Source organism: Artemia sp. Qi Xiang Cuo, chromosome 3 (genome assembly GCF_049724085.1).
Source record: "Artemia sp. Qi Xiang Cuo chromosome 3, ASM4972408v1, whole genome shotgun sequence".
NCBI classification, from domain to species: Eukaryota; Metazoa; Arthropoda; class Branchiopoda; order Anostraca; family Artemiidae; genus Artemia; species Artemia sp. Qi Xiang Cuo.
In genome coordinates, this window is record NC_142796.1 from 35,726,694 (window position 1) to 35,746,005 (window position 19,312).

General features: G+C 34.3%; 1 protein-coding gene and 1 non-coding gene across 7 annotated transcripts in view; both read left to right on the forward strand.

Annotated features, from left to right (window-relative positions):
- The window catches only part of LOC148954043 (leukocyte elastase inhibitor A-like), a 104,848-nt gene that overhangs the window by 44,335 nt on the left and 41,201 nt on the right, over positions 1-19,312 (forward strand). For all 6 annotated transcript variants that reach the window (XM_089085766.1, XM_089085761.1, XM_089085765.1 and 3 more), the window contains exons 3-6: positions 6,985-7,176; positions 10,150-10,360; positions 13,702-13,916; positions 17,187-17,378. In XM_089085766.1, the coding sequence (XP_088941892.1) occupies positions 6,985-7,176; positions 10,150-10,360; positions 13,702-13,916; positions 17,187-17,378 (810 nt within the window). The remainder of the gene's footprint in view (positions 1-6,984; positions 7,177-10,149; positions 10,361-13,701; positions 13,917-17,186; positions 17,379-19,312) is intronic.
- Positions 3,841-3,913, forward strand: TRNAR-ACG (transfer RNA arginine (anticodon ACG)). The gene has a single exon. It is a non-coding gene; the product is annotated as a tRNA-Arg (tRNA).

Sequence of the window (19,312 nt, forward strand, 5' to 3'; positions counted from 1 at the left end):
GAAGATTCTGCTGAAGTATTTCTTATGGTTTTCTAATAATCATTTTACCTCCTATTCACTACTATATTTACCAACGTTCAAACTGCTGTGTCACTTAATCCACTTAAAGATTAGTGGGAATTGTCACATACAGACAAAAATACTTTTCAGACTGTCAGAAGGGACTAACTCGAAGAAGACTCAGCGCCAGTGTCCTATAAGCAACAGTTTTTTTTACCTCTCACTGTTTCTTGCTTTACAAACTTAGCCCCTTCCCATTGTTTCTTACTTTGCCATTTAACTGGAATATAAACATAAAATATAAATATATACATATACAGCGCGTTTCAATTCAATTCACAATGTTAAGTTGACATCACTTTTGGTGACTAATCAGCATGTTTCAATTCAATTCAAAATGTTTGTTTCAAAATGGCTGTCATTTATGATTAATGCAATGAAGCTTTAGATTTATGATTAATAGATGTCTCAAAATCACTAAAAATAATCCGTAAATGTGAGCTCTATAAAATTCAACTTGTAGCAGAAAATTAGGTCATATTAGGAATCTTTAGCACAAAACCTGTGACTTTCTACCATTCGGCGGCAAAAACCTGTGAACCTGTGACCATCAAAAAAACTTGTGAAGTTTCACAGGAAATCGGTGACCGTGGCAACATAGCTGCATATATGTTGCATAAACTTAAGAAGCAGTATTTTTGGAACTTCCGTATTATATGGTAATTACTCGAGTACTCGAGAATGTGGATCTAAAAATGAGACAATAAGCGGATTTTGGCCGGCAGTATCCAAAGAAATAGCTTAGGCTCAGTTGAAATCTACGTTGTAGGTATATTTTTTATTAAAAATTTAATGTATAGAGATGGTATTTCGATTGGGTCAGGTTAGGTATTTAATATAATACGCTCCGGGAGCCCCCCCCCCAACCATAATTCTTTGTTGTAGTTTTCATAATTTTGCTACTAAAGTATTGTATTTCCATCATATTTTGGTATATTTCTTTATGATTAACCAAACTTCATTTCTCGAGTGTGCCATATAATACGAAAGTACCATATTTTTTGTTCGTTTTTAAATTTAATATTCGCTCTTTGCCTCCATCAGAAAAACTGTTGTTTTTTCAAATTAATATTAAAGAGTATTGATTTTGTAAAATGTAGCTTGAGTATATGGAGTGGACTGTGTAGTTCATCCATCAGAAGGGGGGGGGGGGGGTTAGGTGAGGTAATATACTGTTACGAACAAAATAAGGAGTATTTTTGATCTTTTTTAAAAGCACTCTTCAGGCTTTTTATGAATTATTTTCTTGTAAGGAACAAGGTTTCACTTTAACGGTCCATTTAAGGGCTCAAAATAAAATTTGGGAAGGTGGCGATTAGCATATTAGGAACGAGCATAAAGACACATTTAGTGATGTGGAAACCTTCTACCAAGCTAAGTCGTGGAAAGAACTCCAAATTTACCCCAATTTCAAAATAGAAACCCCAACAAAATCAGCAAACTTTTTGCAGCATAGCGTAGGTTTGTACCCAGGTATTAGGGGGCCGGGGCTGGTACGGAATCTCGGCGGTAGCCACTTTATTTGGATAGAGCGTTGAATGAGAAGTCGTATGGGAAAATTTTCTGTTTTTTAATTTCTGATTCCTGTGTTCCGACAGAATTTTACCGGTCGTATCTCTTAATTTTACATTTTAGAAAAGTTACTCTCACTTTAGTGCTTAATTCATTGTCTTATTGATTAATTATTTGAAAAAAAAACTACGTTTTCTAAAGAGTTAAAGAGGCTGAGTTACAAGGTCGAACCTTAAAACGTACAGGGATTAGGAGGCACAGTTGGGGGCTGCCGCCCCCAAACCCCCGCTTTCGCAGCCTTTAAATAAAAAAAAAGTTTTTTAAACTGAAAGTAAGGAGCGACATTAAATCTTAAAACGAACAGGAATTATTCCGTATATGAAAGGGGCTGTGCCCTCCTCAACGCCTCGCTCTTTACGCTAAAGTTTTTATTGTTTAAAAAAAGAGTTGTGAGAAAGTCAAACTTTAGCGTAGAGAGCGAGGCGTTGAGGAGGGCACAGCCCCTTTCATATACGGAATAATTTCTGTTCGTTTTAAGATTTAATGTCGCTCCTTACTTTCAGTTTAAAACACTTTTTATTTTGTTTATTTAAAGGCTGCGAAAGCGGGGGTTTGGGGGCGGCAGCCCCCCAACTGTGCCTCCTAATCCCTGTACGTTTTAAGGTTCGACCTTGTAACTCAGCCTCTTTAACTCTTTAGAAAACGTAGTTTTTTCAAATAATTTCTGCACGTTTTTGTACAGTTTATTACTTATTATTGCTTGACTAACTGTTAGCTGATTTGACAGCTTGCGGGCTCTTATAGGAAAACGAGCCCGCGTTTTCGCGGGCTCTTATAGGAAAACGAGGTTTTTCGTCAATGTAAATTCGGGGGATAATTTTTTCGGTCTGAAAATATCAAAAGGCCCTAACAGGTTGAATTCTGCTTCGAATGAGTCCTCATTCACCCGGATCAGTTGCCAACTGTGGCCTGTAGGCGTGGATAACAAAAAAAAAAAGAAGAAGAGAAATGAAGTTTAAGTGGCTGTATTTGGTTTTTGGAAAACAGGGAAGGAGTGATCGGATTGAGCTGAAATTTCGAGGATAAGCTCCCGGGCCCTAGGAAAGCTTAACCTCTACATTTCAGCCCAATCGGACAACTTTTAAGGGGGGGCTGTGGTGGGAGGGTCGAAACTTCCCGCCCAGTTTACCCCATGAAGATAAACTCGGAGGAGGATGAAATTTTGCACGTTTCTTAGTTTGAGCTTGGGCTACAAAATGCGATCACCGCCGTCTCTCTGCGACCTCTAGGACCTGAAATCGCTTAACATTGTGGTGGGTCGCCTCTTTATAGAGGCGCAAGTGTGCCTCCTTGATTGATCATTGGTTTAACTAAGCAATATGGTAAATTTTTCGTTGTTCATATTATTGACTTATGAATAAAGTAAACATACCACTCGATGCCTTTTTTATGCTCTTTCCAAATATAATAATAATTTTTGTCGGAAATGAATTTTGTCCCCACCCCTATATATACCAATTCAGGGTATATATTTGCACATTAGGGGAGGGGGAGTTTAAACTTACTTCTGATTTACATCGGAAATAAAATTTACCCCTCCCCCCCCCTAATGTGCAAATATATAGGCCTACCCTGAATTGGTATATATAGGGGTGGGGGTCAAATTCATTTCCGAGGAAAATGATTATTATATTTGGAAAGAGCATAAAAAAAGGCAGATAAATTTTTACCAAATCATATTGTTTGACTTACGAATAAAGTAAACATACCACTCGATGCCTTTTTTATGCTCTTTCCAAATATAAATAATTTTTGTCGGAAATGAATTTTAGCCCCCATCCCTACATATACCAATTCAGGGTATATATTTGCACATTAGGGGGTGGGGAAAGTTTAATCTTACCTCTCATTTATATCAGAAATAAAATTTACCCCCACCCCCTAATGTGTCAATATATATTCTGAATTGTTATAAATAGGGGTGGGGATTAAATTTCTGTATAACAAAAATCATTATTATCTTTGAAAAGAGCATAAAAAAAGTCAACTAGTGGTATATTCACTTTATTCCTAAGTCAATAATAAGATTTGCTAAAAATTTACCAAAAGGCATCGTGTGGTATGTTTACTTTATTCGTAAGTCTATAAAATGAACAAGGAAAAATTTACCAGCAATATTACAATTGATGCTGTGAATATTTCATATAGCCAGCGACCTATGCCGAAATATCTTTTTGAATTACTAAAAAAATAAATTCGTTAAAACAAGGGGCTGTGGCGCAATGGATAACGCGTCTGACTACGGATCAGAAGATTCCAGGTTCGACTCCTGGCAGCCTCGAAAGTTTTTGATGAGCTCATTAATTTTTTTCAAATTTGCCTTTCCTATTATTTCTTTTCGGCTTGGATAGTTTTTAAAGGATTTTAATAATTTTACAAGTTTTCCCCTTTTCAATGTTTTTTCTACCCTGTTTCATTTATATTAAGGAGGTGGGCCGAAAAAAGTCTAAGGTAAATTACATAAAACTAAATCAAACAGTTCGTGGTAACGAACTGTAAGTAAGGAGCGACCCGGCTCAATGGTAACCGAAACTCTAAAAATTGAATTTTGATACCAATCTCACAACTATACTTCCTGACAACTCTACTTAATATAGCTCTAGTTTTCTTTGAAAAACTTGTTTTGTGGAAAAAGTTTTTTAGATGAATTTCTGTTTGTTTTTTATTGACAAAGTCATTTTCATGAAAAAAGAATATTTTATATCTTTTCGTTTTTTTTTCTATGCGAATCCGTAGTTTGGCATAATTGTGGGGGTTTGACATGCCCAATATTCCTGGAGACATAGTTTCTGGGCCGTTCTACTATGCTGAACAAAATAATTGTCTCAAAATTTTGACTAGATGTGTTTGGGAAATAAATCGTCTTCAGAGACGGGCTGATTGCCCTCCAATCTGTTTTTACTCTTATACACGACCCCATAACTTACAATTTTGAATTAAGTTAGCTTCTTTAAATGTCTCAATGATATTTCTAGCTTCTATAGAGCGGTGTTCTTTACCATATCGCTTGTACACCCTTTTAAAAACCTACATTCATACAGTTTTTTGGTTGACTGAAACGCCCCGAAACACTTTCTAGAAGTTTCACCTTAACACTCTTAGCCTCAGCGTCATTAGTTACAGTAACTGTAGTTGTAGTGCTAAAAGTATACACATAGTGCCTTCTGGCTAGTTCGAAATCCCCCACAACTTACTCTTAAAGATCTAACTTAATAATATAAGTTGTTCTTGAGATATTGCTTTGTCACCTTTTTGAAAGTCCACATGCTCATAGTTTGTATTAATTTAGTTCAACGTCCGCCTAAATATTTCTTATATTTGTTTACTGAAGACGTTGTTATGTTCTCTTTGGACTATTGGCTACAAAATGGCTCTCTCACAATTTCGATCGAATGTATTTGGGGAAAATAGTATATCAGGGGGGGGGGCTATTTTCTCTTCATCAAGCTTGACTCTTAAAATGGAACTATAACTACGCATTTCAAATCAAATGAGCCTCCTCTAAAGTTCTCAAGACCACCTCTTCCTAAAAACCTTGCATCCCCCGGGGGCATAACTTAAAACCCTTACCCCCATACTCTAGGGGGTTGTGTCAACCCCAAAGCTCATGTTATGAGATCTTTAGACTATTTTTTAACAAATGGCTATATTAAAATTTCTATCGGATGCATTGGGGGAAATATGACATGGGGGGGGGGGTATACCTGCCCTCGGATAAATTTGACTCTTAAAAATGGCTCTTCAATTTCCGATTCCAATCCAATGAGCCCTCTGCGAAGTTTATACGACCACCGTTTCCATAAAAACCTTAAATGCCCTCGGGGCCTACCTTACAGCCCTTGCCGTGAGGACTGTGAGGGGTTTCTCATCCTCAAAAACAATTTCTGAACTTTTAAACTACGTCAAACAAAGTAACTATCTCGAAATTTGGACTGGAAGTGTTTGGGGAAAGGATGGGCGTGGGAGGGGGGAAAGTTGCATACTTTTGACTATCAAAGAGGGCACTAGCCCTCTTTAAGTCAAAAATGCAACGTGTGTGTGTGGGGGGGGTATTTGCCTTCCGATCACTTTGACTCTTAAAAAAGCACCATAACTAACACTATAACTTAAAAAGAACTATAATTGGTTGCCCTCCATGAGCTCTTTTCGAAGTTCCTTCGACATTCCTTTCTATAAGAAGTGCCCTGGTCTAAAAAACAAAACAATATATTGGTCCCACATTGCTCGTAACTTAGGCAGCGCTGTCGCGCTGAAAAGAGATTGGAGGGAAATCAGCCCGTCTCTGAAGACGATTTATTTCCCAAACACGTCTAGTCAAAATTTTGAGACAACTATTTTGTTCAGTATAGTGGAACGGTCCAGAAACTATGTCTCCAGGAATATTGGGCATGTCAAACCCCCACAATTATGCCAAACTACGGATTCGCATTAAAAAAAAAACGAAAAGATATAAAATATTTTTTTTTTTATGAAAATGACTTTGTCAATAAAAAATAAACAGAAATTTATCTAAAAAAAACTTTTTCCACTAAACAAGTTTTTCAAAGAAAACTAAAGAGCTATATTAAGCCAAAAATGGGCTTAAATGAAGTCAAGTAATCATCCAAATGTAAAACTATCACAAATCCTTTATCAAAAAATTATCGAAACTCAAAACAAACAGAAATAAGAATCAATGGTTATTCCTAACTCAGAACAAGGAAACATAATCACTAGTGGCGTCGATAACCCCCGTGCCTTCTCAAGACTAGAACATAATTTGCGCTTTACTGAAAACAAAATATGTTTAAATGTTTTCACTTTTTTACTTAAATAAGTAAAAAACTTTTTTTTTTACTCACTTTTGTTTACCCTTTTTTTTATTTTAATCAATAAATATCAGTACAGGTGTATTAAACTGACAATCCACGGTCATTCTTTTGTTTTTTCTTTTTTTTTTGTTTTCTTCAGTAAAGCCTAAGTTATATTCTGGTCTTGAGAAGGCATGGGGGTTAGCAGCCCTATTAATGTTAATTTTTGCTCGTTTTGAGTTTGATTAGGCTATTTATTATAATTTCTGTTCGTTTTGAGTTTCATTTAGTTGTTGATACTGATTTGTGGTAGTTTTGTGCTTGGAAGATTATTTGACTTTTTTTCTGCCCTTTTTTGACTTAATAAAACTCTTTACTTTTCTCTGAAAACTTATTCGGTGGAAAAAGTTTTTTAAATTAACTCAAATATATGACACCGTCATTCAGCCCCACTGCCCCCCCCCCTCTTATGGGCGCCCATGTACAGACATACCTATACCTACAACTCTTACTTTCAGTTTATTAGACATTTTTTCTTTTGAATTACCGTTTCTTTTTATAGGCTGTCCGAGAAGAAGTCGGCCCGAGTTCAAATATTTTTATTTCACCATACAGCATCAGTGCTGTGGTAGCGATGGTGCTTGCTGGTGCTAAGGGTGACACTAAAAGGCAGATACTTGACGCTTTGAACCTGTCCGAGAAGAGTGATGAGGATATATTGACTGGATTCTCTGCTTTGATCGGAAAGACGGAGGTAGAGCATTATTTTTAAATTTTTTTATGTGCAATTTTGTTGTTTATTGCATTTTTATTAATACCACTGATTCTAAACCCTTCCTTTTAAAAACTGTTTCGGTACTTATTAAGAATCCAGAAAATTCGCGAAGAACCGCATCTAGAATCTAATGAAATCCTAATGAAAAAGTAGGTTTCCGCTGCCTTGTGACGTATTGCTCACTCCGTGAAAATGTTTAAACTTTAGTTTTTTGGGGTTGAAGGGGCAAAAAAAGTTACCTAGGTTAGGTTAGGTTACACACATTATATATCTTATGTTTTATCCCCCCCCCCTTGATATGAAAATAGACAGCCCTAATTTGTTTTTAAACTATTATTTTATCATCCAGTGTCGTTATGTTTCATTAGAGATAACAAAGCATCCCTTCTCACGCGTTTTCTGGATTCTTAATAAGTACCACAGTTTCTCCCTTGCATGCCCCATAACAATCACTTGGTAAGGTTTCTAAAACATGTAATATAGTTGCCACTCCGGGTATTTTTAGGGGGAATTTTTTAAATATTTCTACAATGAATCATGCCACCGCATTGAAAAAGAAGAAAAGAAGGGGCTGAAAGAGAAAACTATATGACAACTATCACTATGGAAGGGGAACGGGTGGTTGATAAATGGAGAATCTCTATGTCTTCTTCGTTTGTTTGTTGGGCTCCCCTAAGGGTGCGTTTACTAGAGACTTTTGACCCCTGATTTGCATTTTAAATTTACGTTTTGAACATGTATAACCTATCGTTCAGCGTTCTCGATCTGTGAAACAAAGTATGAAAGGTGTGAAAAAATATATTTAAATCATTATGCCACAGATGCCCTTATATAATGGTAAGCTTGGGCATATTGGCAAAAATCTCTTAGCCTTTAGAGGTAGTAATGAAAAAATGATATATCATTTACTTTATTACAGGCAAATTCTTGAAATCGGGATGGTACTGTTAAACAAATGCAATGATCAGCCGTTGAATAAGGGCATAGGACCTCTACCATAGGAAAAAGAAATTCGGTGCTATAGAATCGAGAAAAACGTCATCAGTAAGGTTTTTCTGTGCCAATAAATTGTCTCACTGCTGAGAGACTTTTCCCAGTCAGTCTCGACTTTCCGTAACTTGTTCCATAGAATATAATTATCATACCTGTCACATGTGTATATACTTTTGAAATTTGTTCGGGTATCTTCTTTTGTTTTTGAGATAAAACTGTCCTCTAAGACAAAATGTATTCTACTAAAAAGTTCCGCCATATTCTAATCTTGTTGCATAGTAAAATAAGGTGACTTAATCTGAATTTGTGTATATTTATGAGCAAAGCCTGCTTCAGATGCTTTGCCATTAAAAGCCAAAACAGTTTTTCCTGTGCAAGTTTACTCTTTCCTCAAAGCAAAATGGTTTTAATGTATAAATTTCTTTCCTAATCTAGTTATGCACGATAGGTAAACTTATGTCTGACTTAGTATGTTTTACTAAGCATTTTAGTAATATCGACCAACTATTAATCTCACTACTTTCTGTTGTATTTAATTGAATAGTGGGTTGTTTTCTGAAGGGCCATCCCGAAACGCCTCTTCAGCTTGTTTCAACCGGATATTTCTACTTAAAAAGTCGAGTTTAACCCTTTGTGACAAACATCAGCCCAATCTGAAAATACCTACCACCTATGTATTATATAGTATTGATTAATACTTAAAAAAAACTATGCTAGGCTTTTCCTGTACTTACTGGATTTAATATGTCAACGATGTTACAGGCTAAAATTGTCATCATTGCTTTCATTATAGAAATTCTGAAAATACAGAATATTGCCTAATGAATATATTTTGAAGCAAAATATCTATATAAATAAAATCGAAGATTTGCCTGTATGTGTGTCCGGTATGCATTACTACACTGTTCATTCCATCCCAAGAAGCTATAAAACATTGTGGAGTTTACTCTTGTGAAGGTTTTAAGTGTAGTTTTCCCTCTCCCCTTTGGCCCCCTTCATTTTTTGGATAATTTTCGTGCTGACTGAAATTGTAGATCCCTGTACACAAACAGTTAGAATAGATGTCATTGAGGTGCTGAAGTGGAAGTTAATGCTCCTAACCTAATTTTCCGAGTAATTTTAGATTCAAAAATACGATCGTCATTAATGATTAGGGGAAATTTTCCGAGGATGAGTTTTCCCTCAGGGGGAGAATTTTTGAAAGGGGGGGGGCCAAGTACTGATAATGCGGTCGTTATTGTTACGAAGGGGAGAATTTTTCGTAGGAAGAGTTTTCCGTAGGGGAATTCTTCAGGGTGGATTTTCCTTAAATTTCCTTTCTTTTGATATTGTAGCAACACGCGACGGGTAAGCTTGTTATTTAAAAAAAAAAGTTGGTAAAAATTTAGTTGATTTTAAGCCTAACAAGATGTATGATATATTTATTGAATAACCTTCAATTATTTAAGAAAAATATATGGTGGAAATTCTTAGCCAAAGCTAACTTGTCATTGATCCTCAGTTTCAGAACGTGGGTCTATCCTACAATTTAGAATTTGAATATTAACCTTTTTTCTGCATAATGTTGAAGTTGAAAAGCTATACGATCTTAATTTCCAGTTTGATCATATCCTTTTTTAAGTACTTTACAGATAATAAAAGGGAATCAGGGGACAGGTACATATGTAGGAATTTGTTTTTTTAGGAGGAGGGGCAGCAACCTAAGGGATGGCACAACTTGAAAAAAAACGCAAAACATTGCTGGATTGTGTGAGAACTATAAAAATTATAGTAAAAATCATAAAAGTCTCGAGGATTTTGAGCGAGGGGCTTGGGGGAAAAAGCCAGAGGCCCTGCAAATCGGATTGTCTTAATATTAGTTTTATGCTTGCCTGTTTGATCATACAGCGGCCTAATTAATTCTATACCTAATGTAATTGTGTCCTTTTTGTTGTAATATTTGGTGGAATCACTTTTAAGGGTCAAGATCCAGCAAATAAATTGAATACTGCCAATCGAGTTTATGCAATGGAAGGTTACAAGATTCTGGAATCATATTCGACACTTTTGGAAAAGTATTTTGGCGCAACAATGGAATTGAAGAACTTTGGAGACGATAAGACCCGTATTGATATTAACAAGTGGGTGGAAGAACAGACAGAAAGTAAAATCAAGGATCTTATTCCACAAGGTAGTTAGAACTATGTTCTCACTTTTTTTTTATTTGGGGAATCTTGATGAGATGCCTTCTCTCATTTTTTTTTTCTAGAGGCGCCGAAGCCCATGTAGGTAAGTGTGTATTCCTCTGAGAAGTCCTGATGTGAGGTGATCATTTAGGAACATTTAGTAAGATTTGAGGTGCTTTTGCCTGTATTGTTACGACGGCTTACATTTATTAATGATAAATTGGCATGAATTGGGATTGGGATATTTCTATTTGGTTGATTGTTGGGTTATGATGCTTTGTCCCAGGTTATTGGATAAGTGAGTAAGGCCAAGACCTTGTTCAAGTGCTTGTTTATCTCAATTGCAAAAGTAGGAAAACAGTTCTTCTTTTTTCTAACCAAATAATTACCTGAAACGCATTATATATAATATTAACGAACGTAATATTTTTCCTCAGTTGTTTTATTTTAGTGGTTTTCACACTATTTTGCCAATATTTTCATACACAACATTTTAATATGCCTCTTAGCTAGTTGAAATTTTCAAAATTTAGGTAGAATAATTCTTACTAAAGAATTTAGAATATGAAGAAACCAATTATTTTTCGCTAAATAGTTTGAACCTTGTGTTAGAGCATACTCAAACTCAATGCTCAGTTTTGGAGTGGGTTTTTGGCAGCAAATTGAGACAATGCGCTATCTTTCCTTTATTAAAAAATCATATTCCTACTCCTTAGTGTTTTTCCCGCAGACCACTTCGTAGGGAATACATGTCGGCAGAAACTAGGAAGGGGACTTATTCGACCAGAAATGAAGGTTCTAATGCCCATCTTCAGATCCAAATCTTCATCTTCAGATCCAGCAATATCAACCTATTGTATATAATGTTGTTGCTTGATGTGTGTTGCTTCAACTGAACAACTACTTACCTCTACAATTAATGCAGTAATGACTAAGACATGTCTATGGTTGAAGGTAAACCGGCTCGACCTACACATAAGTAAGTCAAATTTTGTTACTTTTTCACGGTCTCTAAGTTTTTATCCTTAGATTACTGAAATAGCTTCACCTAAGGGAATTGTTAAGCGGTCAAGTTCCGTTAAGTACCTTGGGATTATGATTGATGAAAATTTATCATTTAAGTACCATGTGAAAGCTATAAGTAAAATATTTAGGGATTACCCCTAGATTAAAACACTTTTTTCCTTCATATATTTTACGTTTAGAATATTTTTCTCTGATACATCCGTATATTTTGTACTGTTCGTCTGTATGGCTTGGTACTTTCCCCTCAATACTTCGCCCAATGCGTATACTGCAGAATAATGTTATTAGATCGTTTTGTGGAATAGGAGATTCGGTCAGGTCAATGTACAGTATAATTAATATAATGCCTGCAGCTGGATTGCGTGATTTGTATATACTGATTTTTATGTATAAGTATTGGTATGGCTGCCTTCCAGACTGTTTTACTGGAAATCTCGAGAAAGGTCTAATGTTCATTGTCACGAAACTCGAACAAGTGGAGATATTGAGGTTCCTCGCCTAGTTTCTAGTGGCACTACTTTTTCAGTTATTTATAGAGGGGCTCAGCTGTGGAATAAGCTTGTACCAAGTACTAAGGAATTACCCATTAGTCAATTTAAATCTGAATTACGTGTGTGGTTGCTTGATAAGTATACCTTCCAAACAGATTGAGAATTAAATTTGATTAAATTAAATTAAATTTAGATTAAATTAAACAGATGGAATTAAATTTGACAGTAATTGTTTATTACTTTTTTTTGCTTCGGGATCATGATATTATGTTGTTTTATTGTGTATGAATTAGTTATGTAAGTTTATTTTTCGGATTTCATTAGATTTCATTAGAACTAATGGCCGATCATGGAATGCAAAATAGTAAGCTTCAATATTAAATAAATAAATTGTAATTGATTTCGAAAAATTTGCTTTTTGGGAATAGTTGGGTCTGATTACAATTTAGGAGATCCATAATGACTTGGTAATAGGGTAGTGTAGCACGTTGAAGGTTGAGGAAAGTAGTTTAGCTTATTCTGTAGATTTACCGTTTAAAATAAAAGAACATGTTACTTGTTTTTTTTTGTGAGTAATAACTATGAATATTCTAACAAATTTTTATTATCGTAGGGGTTTGATAGTGGCAACATTCGATATGAAGGATTCTTTAAACGTCATGTTTGGTTTGTTTATTATACTTAAGAGAAATTTGGGCGTGAATTAGAAGTGATTAATTATTTTATTATCTTAGAACGTCAATAAGAAATGAGCAGAGCCTAATTTTTCATTATTTGTAAAACAGACTTTCCCTCAAAAAAGTAATTCTAATTAATTACAATTATGCGGTAGAAAAATCACTTATCTATGAAGTAATGTATGTAAGTGCCATCTTTGTGTAGTTATGCGTAGGTCCAGATAATATAAGATTGGTGCAATATATTTTCTATAATTGATCTTATTCCAGTTAACACTGCAATATGGATTCTTCTTAGTCTACCGTTCCTTTGCTATTATTATTATTATACAATTGCCATTATTAGTCCATATAACCGAAGATGAATTCCACTCCTAAAACTTTAAAACTTTTTTTCTGTTCTATTTATCCTCCCCATTTTGTTTGCGTGAACGACGACGACCTACACAGTGGTGCAATTCGCTTGATGAAAGGATCCATCTTCACTGCTTGCATGGAGTTCAACATCGGTAGATATAAAAATGTTGAAAATTTAGCATCATTTATGTTTAGAGGGTTGTTAGGTTGTTGTTTGATTATAATCAATTACTATATTCAGCCCACAAACTTAACAGTTTCCATAATTCAACTGAAGGGAGTAGAAAAAAAAGTTTATATGCACGTGATAGTGTAAGTATAAGGGGATAAGCGGTGTGTGTGTAAAGCAGGAAACAAGACCTAAGGAATCAAATTTTAAATATTTTTGACATTTCCTCTTTTTGGCATTTCCAATGAAGTAATCACTCAAAGTCTTCTCTAGATATTTTTGATTCCAGAATATGAACTAAAAAATTAATTTCCTGTACTTCAGCATTTGTATTTTAATATTACATCTTACATCAAATGACTTGGTTCGGGTGTGAAAAAAGAAGAAAACCGCAGTCTAGTAAAATATGGGTAACTTGGCAGAACACATAAACTAACTAATTAAAAATTAGCGTTAATTTAGAGAAGAACTGTCAAACGTGGATTATGAAGCCTTTGGTGAAGCACATTTAATTTTTCTGCTATATTGGGGTAATATATGCTTTTAGAATGTATCAGGATAAATTTTTTCCCTCAAGAAGTTTTCTTGTAAGTGAAATAATAAGTAATATATCTTATTTTTTGTAGGTGCTTTGGATGCTATGACCCGGCTTGTTCTTGTCAATGCAATCTACTTCAAGGGAATGTGGCAAAACGCGTTCGATCCTAAAGAAACCATTAAGGAGCCTTTTCATTTGTCAAAGACTGACACAACTGATGTTCAGATGATGCATATAGAAGAAACATTTCGTGTTGGAGAAAACAAGGAACTCGGAGTTAGAACTCTAGAAATGCCATACAAGGTTAGAATATTCGCTAATTTGCATGGTTTAGGTTTAAAATTCTCAAAACATGCAAGATTAAGCTTTACTATGTTTTGCAGCAATTTGTACGTAGCCAAGATTACTCTTGAATATCCTCTAAAATCTCCGATAGTACTTGGGTTTCATTTTAAGCAACCTTGAGAAAATTAGCAAGCTTTGAAGTGCATAATTTTGCATGCTCATTTCCATTTTTTGTTTCTTTTTTTAAATGTTATATTTGCTGTGAATACTCGTTTGGTTTTTTTTTCGTTTGGGGATTTGGGTACTTTTCGTTTGGCCCTGATGGATGGCCAAAAAACCCAATATTTAGTAATCTATAATCTTTTATCCATAAAACTTGGCCTAGCTGTCTTAACCTTTCTTTCGACATAGCCCTAGAGTAGGGGATTGAACCACACTCTTGTATAGTTCTTTTTATATACGGTCAGTCATGCGAGTACCTAAGACAGCCCGTAGACAATTCATCCGCAAATCATATTGAAGGTAACAGATCTCACCGTTTGACAACGGAAGGGAAGGATGGTCAAACGAAATAGAGATCACGTTGTAAAATATAGTTTAAGAAGCTGTTAACATGGAAAATAAGTGCAATAAGTTGCAAGCTGTTAAACAGAACTTGTGCAGAACTAGAATATTACATATAGGTACAAAACTTGTTCTTCAACCAATAGAGTTGCAAAGTTCAATAAATTCTACAACGATGGTCCAGTCGTCAAGGGAAAAGAGCCGTAGGGCACAAACTGTTTCCGTTGAGATTTGTACTTAAAGTTGCAAAAGGAAACGCGTTTTAAAGATGGAAAATGTTTTATAGAGTCAATCCAGAGATATGGGACTACGTAAAGCGTGATGGGCATCCCATATGTTTTTCTCGTGGTTATTTCCTATAAACTTCGTATATAGAAGACTGATAGACTATTTGAATTATCCCTGGTCCATGCGTGTCTACCTTAGTTCTGCCCTAGAATGGATTATAGACTATATATCAACAAACGAAATGAGTAATTTTTATAAAATTCTGAAAAAGGTTATGCCAGCTTTGCCTCTCACTGAGACTATCTGTCTTGGCTCTCAAGTCTTTTATCACTTCCGCCAAGTTGATCTTAACTAGTTTTCCAACTGCAGAAGCTTTAGAGGGTGCTCGTTCGATCAGATAATAAAGGTTTTCCATTCACTTCCTACCGTGATACCCTTTGATACCTTAGAAGACACATTGATACCCTACGGGAGAACAGTACAAAGTCCTTAACCTGGGACTGTCCCACATTTTGTGGTGTATTTGGTAACTGCATTTATGGTACTTCTAAATCGAAACCTATTTGTGCAAATTTGATTAATTTTTGTGGTCATTTTTATTTTGGTAGTAGATATTTTTATTTTTTGTCGTTAAAGAAATTATTTATGAGTAAAGTAAACTGGAAGATATTAATAACGGCTAAAACATTTCATTTAGACCCGTAGTTCCCAACCGATTTGGGAACCACGATGCTCACCTGATGCCCACCTCGTGATATTTAAATTTTGTTGTTCAAAATTTTGCGTGTATAAGAAACCTTATAGGCCATTTTTTTCGGGTATCTTTTCGGGTATCCAACTTAGTATCTTTTTTTCGGGTTGTCCTCTAGACATGTTTTATACTAATGGAAAATATTGTCGGAATACAACACCTTATATACAACATATGGCGTCATTGCAAAACTACAATATATCTTTTTTGCTCTTTAAATGTATTTGAACGTTACGTCATTCACATGAAAAATTTTTTTTTTTTTTTTCAAAATTAATTTTCTAAAGTATATTCAGCCGAAGGTTACACGCCCTGCCCATGACCCACCAAGATATTGCCAGGTCCGCCGGTAGGGCCTGCGCCCCACATTGGGAATCACGGATTTAGACAGTTAAAAAGCATATATACTATACGGATATTTCAGCCCCATTTATGGAAACAACAAAATGTTTATCAACAACAAAAATGAGCTAAAACACACAAGAAAATAACACATAAAGATATCAAAAACGTTACGCTGTCTTATTGATTTATTTTCACTTGGAATGGCAGTGTGGTCTAAGTATTTAGAAGATTATTTTCGAAAGTCAGTGTATCCAGTGAATTTTGCGAAGATAAAATTTACTAAATAATGTGTAAATGAGAATTATGACTTCGAAATATTCTAGCTTTCTTTTATTGTTAGTCATAGCCGCTAAACTTCTTCAGGTAAAAGTTATTTAGCTTCAAATTGAGCTATAGAAAAAACGTTTCGGCAAAACTGAGACTGATCGACTTATTTTTCTTTATTTATCTTGTTTATATATATATATATATATATATATATATTTACATAACTGTTCTGTATTGAAGCATGTAACTGCAAACACAGCATGAAATAAAACGAAATTACTTCTATAAAATTTATCATATTATGACTTGGATTCAGCTATGTATGACACATTGTAAATTTGAACAAGTTTAATGGGCCATTATACGTTTTTGTACAACTTTGTGCAACCATGATTTTCAATTAAGAATTTTGATTTTATTGTCTTCTGGTATTGAAAGGGTGAAATACGCAATGTCACCCATCCCTTATTTAGGGATTGTACCTTCCCCATCCCCTCGGGAAAGTTAGAGATAATACGTATCTGTACGGCCTTGTCCAGCCATGATTCTCTGTTGATAATCTTGATTGATAATCTTGACATTGAAAGGGCGAAATATTTTTTACACTGTACCACTCATCCTTCACATTTATCCAAGGTACCCCCCTAGAAATTTTGAGACAAAAGTCAACGTTATGATTAGCGTTAACAAAACTTAGAAAGAATTGTGATTAAAAGTTCACATATGTTAACATTTGAAGATGTTTGCCGTAAGAGCATTTTAATCAGTAACAGTATATTAACAATATTTTGATAGAAAATTGAAAGTTTTTTTTCCCTTAAAGTAATCTGGTTATATTTGAAACTAAACAAACGTAGTTTGCCAAATATATGTTTCGATAGCGACTTTGTCGAGGATTTAGGAATTGCTTTAGACTGATGACCTAGACTAATGACTTTAGATAATTGAGGACATTATTTTTTTTTTAGTGATTTCAACTAAGGTTCAAGAAATTGTACATGGACCGTGAAAATGGAGAAAAAATAAAATTTTAAAGCATTTTCTTAATATTATGTTTGAAACAGAAACTACTTATGAACAGAAACACCTAAAAACCAACTTACCTGAATATAAATTTTTTTGAAAATTTTCAGGGTCGTTTGTTGACGATTTTGATTGTTTTACCGGATGAAATTGACGGACTAAACGTTCTTGAAGAAAAGCTTAAGGAGAATCCCTTAGCGTGGAAGCAAATGGAGCAATTGATGAGACCCAGCAAGCTAAAAGTTTCTTTACCCAAATTCAAGATTGAATCTAGTGTGGAGCTTTCGAAAATAATGACAAAGGTACGATCTATATGAGATTTTCAGGAGCTAAACTGATTCCAAGAACCCATTTTTAATATTTCTTGGCTTTTAACGTCGAAGCACTTGATTGACTCTTAACGTCAATGAATTACAAGGACGTTTTTTTTCAAAAGAAAGTTTGGGAAAAAAGATAAGAGAAGAACTTTATTCCAATAGAGCAAGCCTTTTCATTTGTAATTCGAAAATATATTAAAACGGGTGATTTTTTTTAATAATATAGATATTTTTTAAAAATAAAAATAGTAAATATATAGACCAATTATAAAAACCTATGCATTCTGTCACCCGTCATTTGTATTTGTCGCTATGAAACCGGTTATTTCAGATCTTACATAAAGCAAACTTGTCAAGTGTGTTCTGGATTGTACGGGAGTACCTTATCTCCTATAATATTGCCAAAAAAAACTATGATATTTCTTGCGACGGGTGGATCCCAAGAGGACTCATTGGACAGTTTTGACAGAGAAAGAGAATTTTTCTCTTGTCTCGTCTCATTGTTCTAAATTCTAAACTGGTTTTTGGTCAAAGAGAAACGTTTCAAATCGTCACTTGAAAGAGTTTTGGTGAAGATTGTTTTCTAATAGCGGGAAAATAAAGCTGAAAACTATATCATTTATGTTTTTTTTATAAATCAAGACTTCGGTTATCGACTTATAAATTAAGATTTCGTTGAATTCGTTTATTATCATCTGATTTCACGATGATAGATTATCATTTGGAAAAAAAGCAAAAACTAGTCTCTAATGCCTACGAGTGGTCTTTACTATATTTTTTGTAATATACTTTTAATATACAATTTCTTATATAACATATTTTAAAGATATAGAACATGGATTTTGCTAAAAGCCCCAGACTCAAACAAAAATACAGAATTAGTTTTGTTGAGTTAAGAGTCATAAATTTTTTAGTTTTCGTTTTCCAATTTATGGAGAGCTTTTGAACTTAGATCTTCATGAAGAAAGTTATGCATGAGATTCTGGAGAGCTCAAATGAAAAATGGATTAGACAAGTCTAATGTAAAAATTGATGAATCTGCTTATTAATGAAATCAAACATGACTAATATTTGCCCGAAAATGTAATATATGTTTATATATTATCATTAAACATTCATTAACATTATTTTTTATATTCTAAGCCGTTTTTGTATGGATCTTGACTTCAGCTTTTCTAGCATATTAATAAGTTTATAATTTGCTTCGCTAGAAGGATAAATCATATTCTTATTATAGAAAAAAATATCTTAGTATATAAAATTCTCTGAGTGCAGTAAAGACATAGTGAAACCATTGTAAGTAAATAATTGTGTTAAGTGGGTCACCGAATGATCCTGAAAATTGTCGTCCATTATCTCTTTTTTATCTGTAGTAGTAATTTTTTCTAAAAAAAACAGTACTTTCTTGACTTCTTGATTTTAATAATTTAAACTGTATTTTTTCATAATTTTTTGTTTCGATTTAGGACAAAGTATTCAAACAACAAAAGCACGAAGAACAATAGGGAAATCTTTTTGCAAGACAGTGGAGATAATTTTAATGAATATTTCGGAAAATTTCGGAAGATAAATTTAATGAATTCTAAGAATATGTCGAAACTACTATTTTCGATGGATGTACTATATCCCCAGACCTTTAAAAAAAATAATAAATAAATTTATATAAAAAAAAATATTCCGTTGAATGCATTAATGACCCCGGTCTTTTCAAAAGTTGAAGAAAGAAAAAAAAGACTATTGAAGTCTCACGAGTCAACAGAATCATCGTAGAGTGTACTGCTCGGTTCGATGATTTAAAATCTATAGGAGTACATCTAATTCTTTGATTATGATCGGCAAAGTTGGCAAGTTATCAATTATGTCCTTAAACCTTTGTCTTCGTCTTCCTGTAGCCTATTTCTCCGAGTTTGATGGTTGAT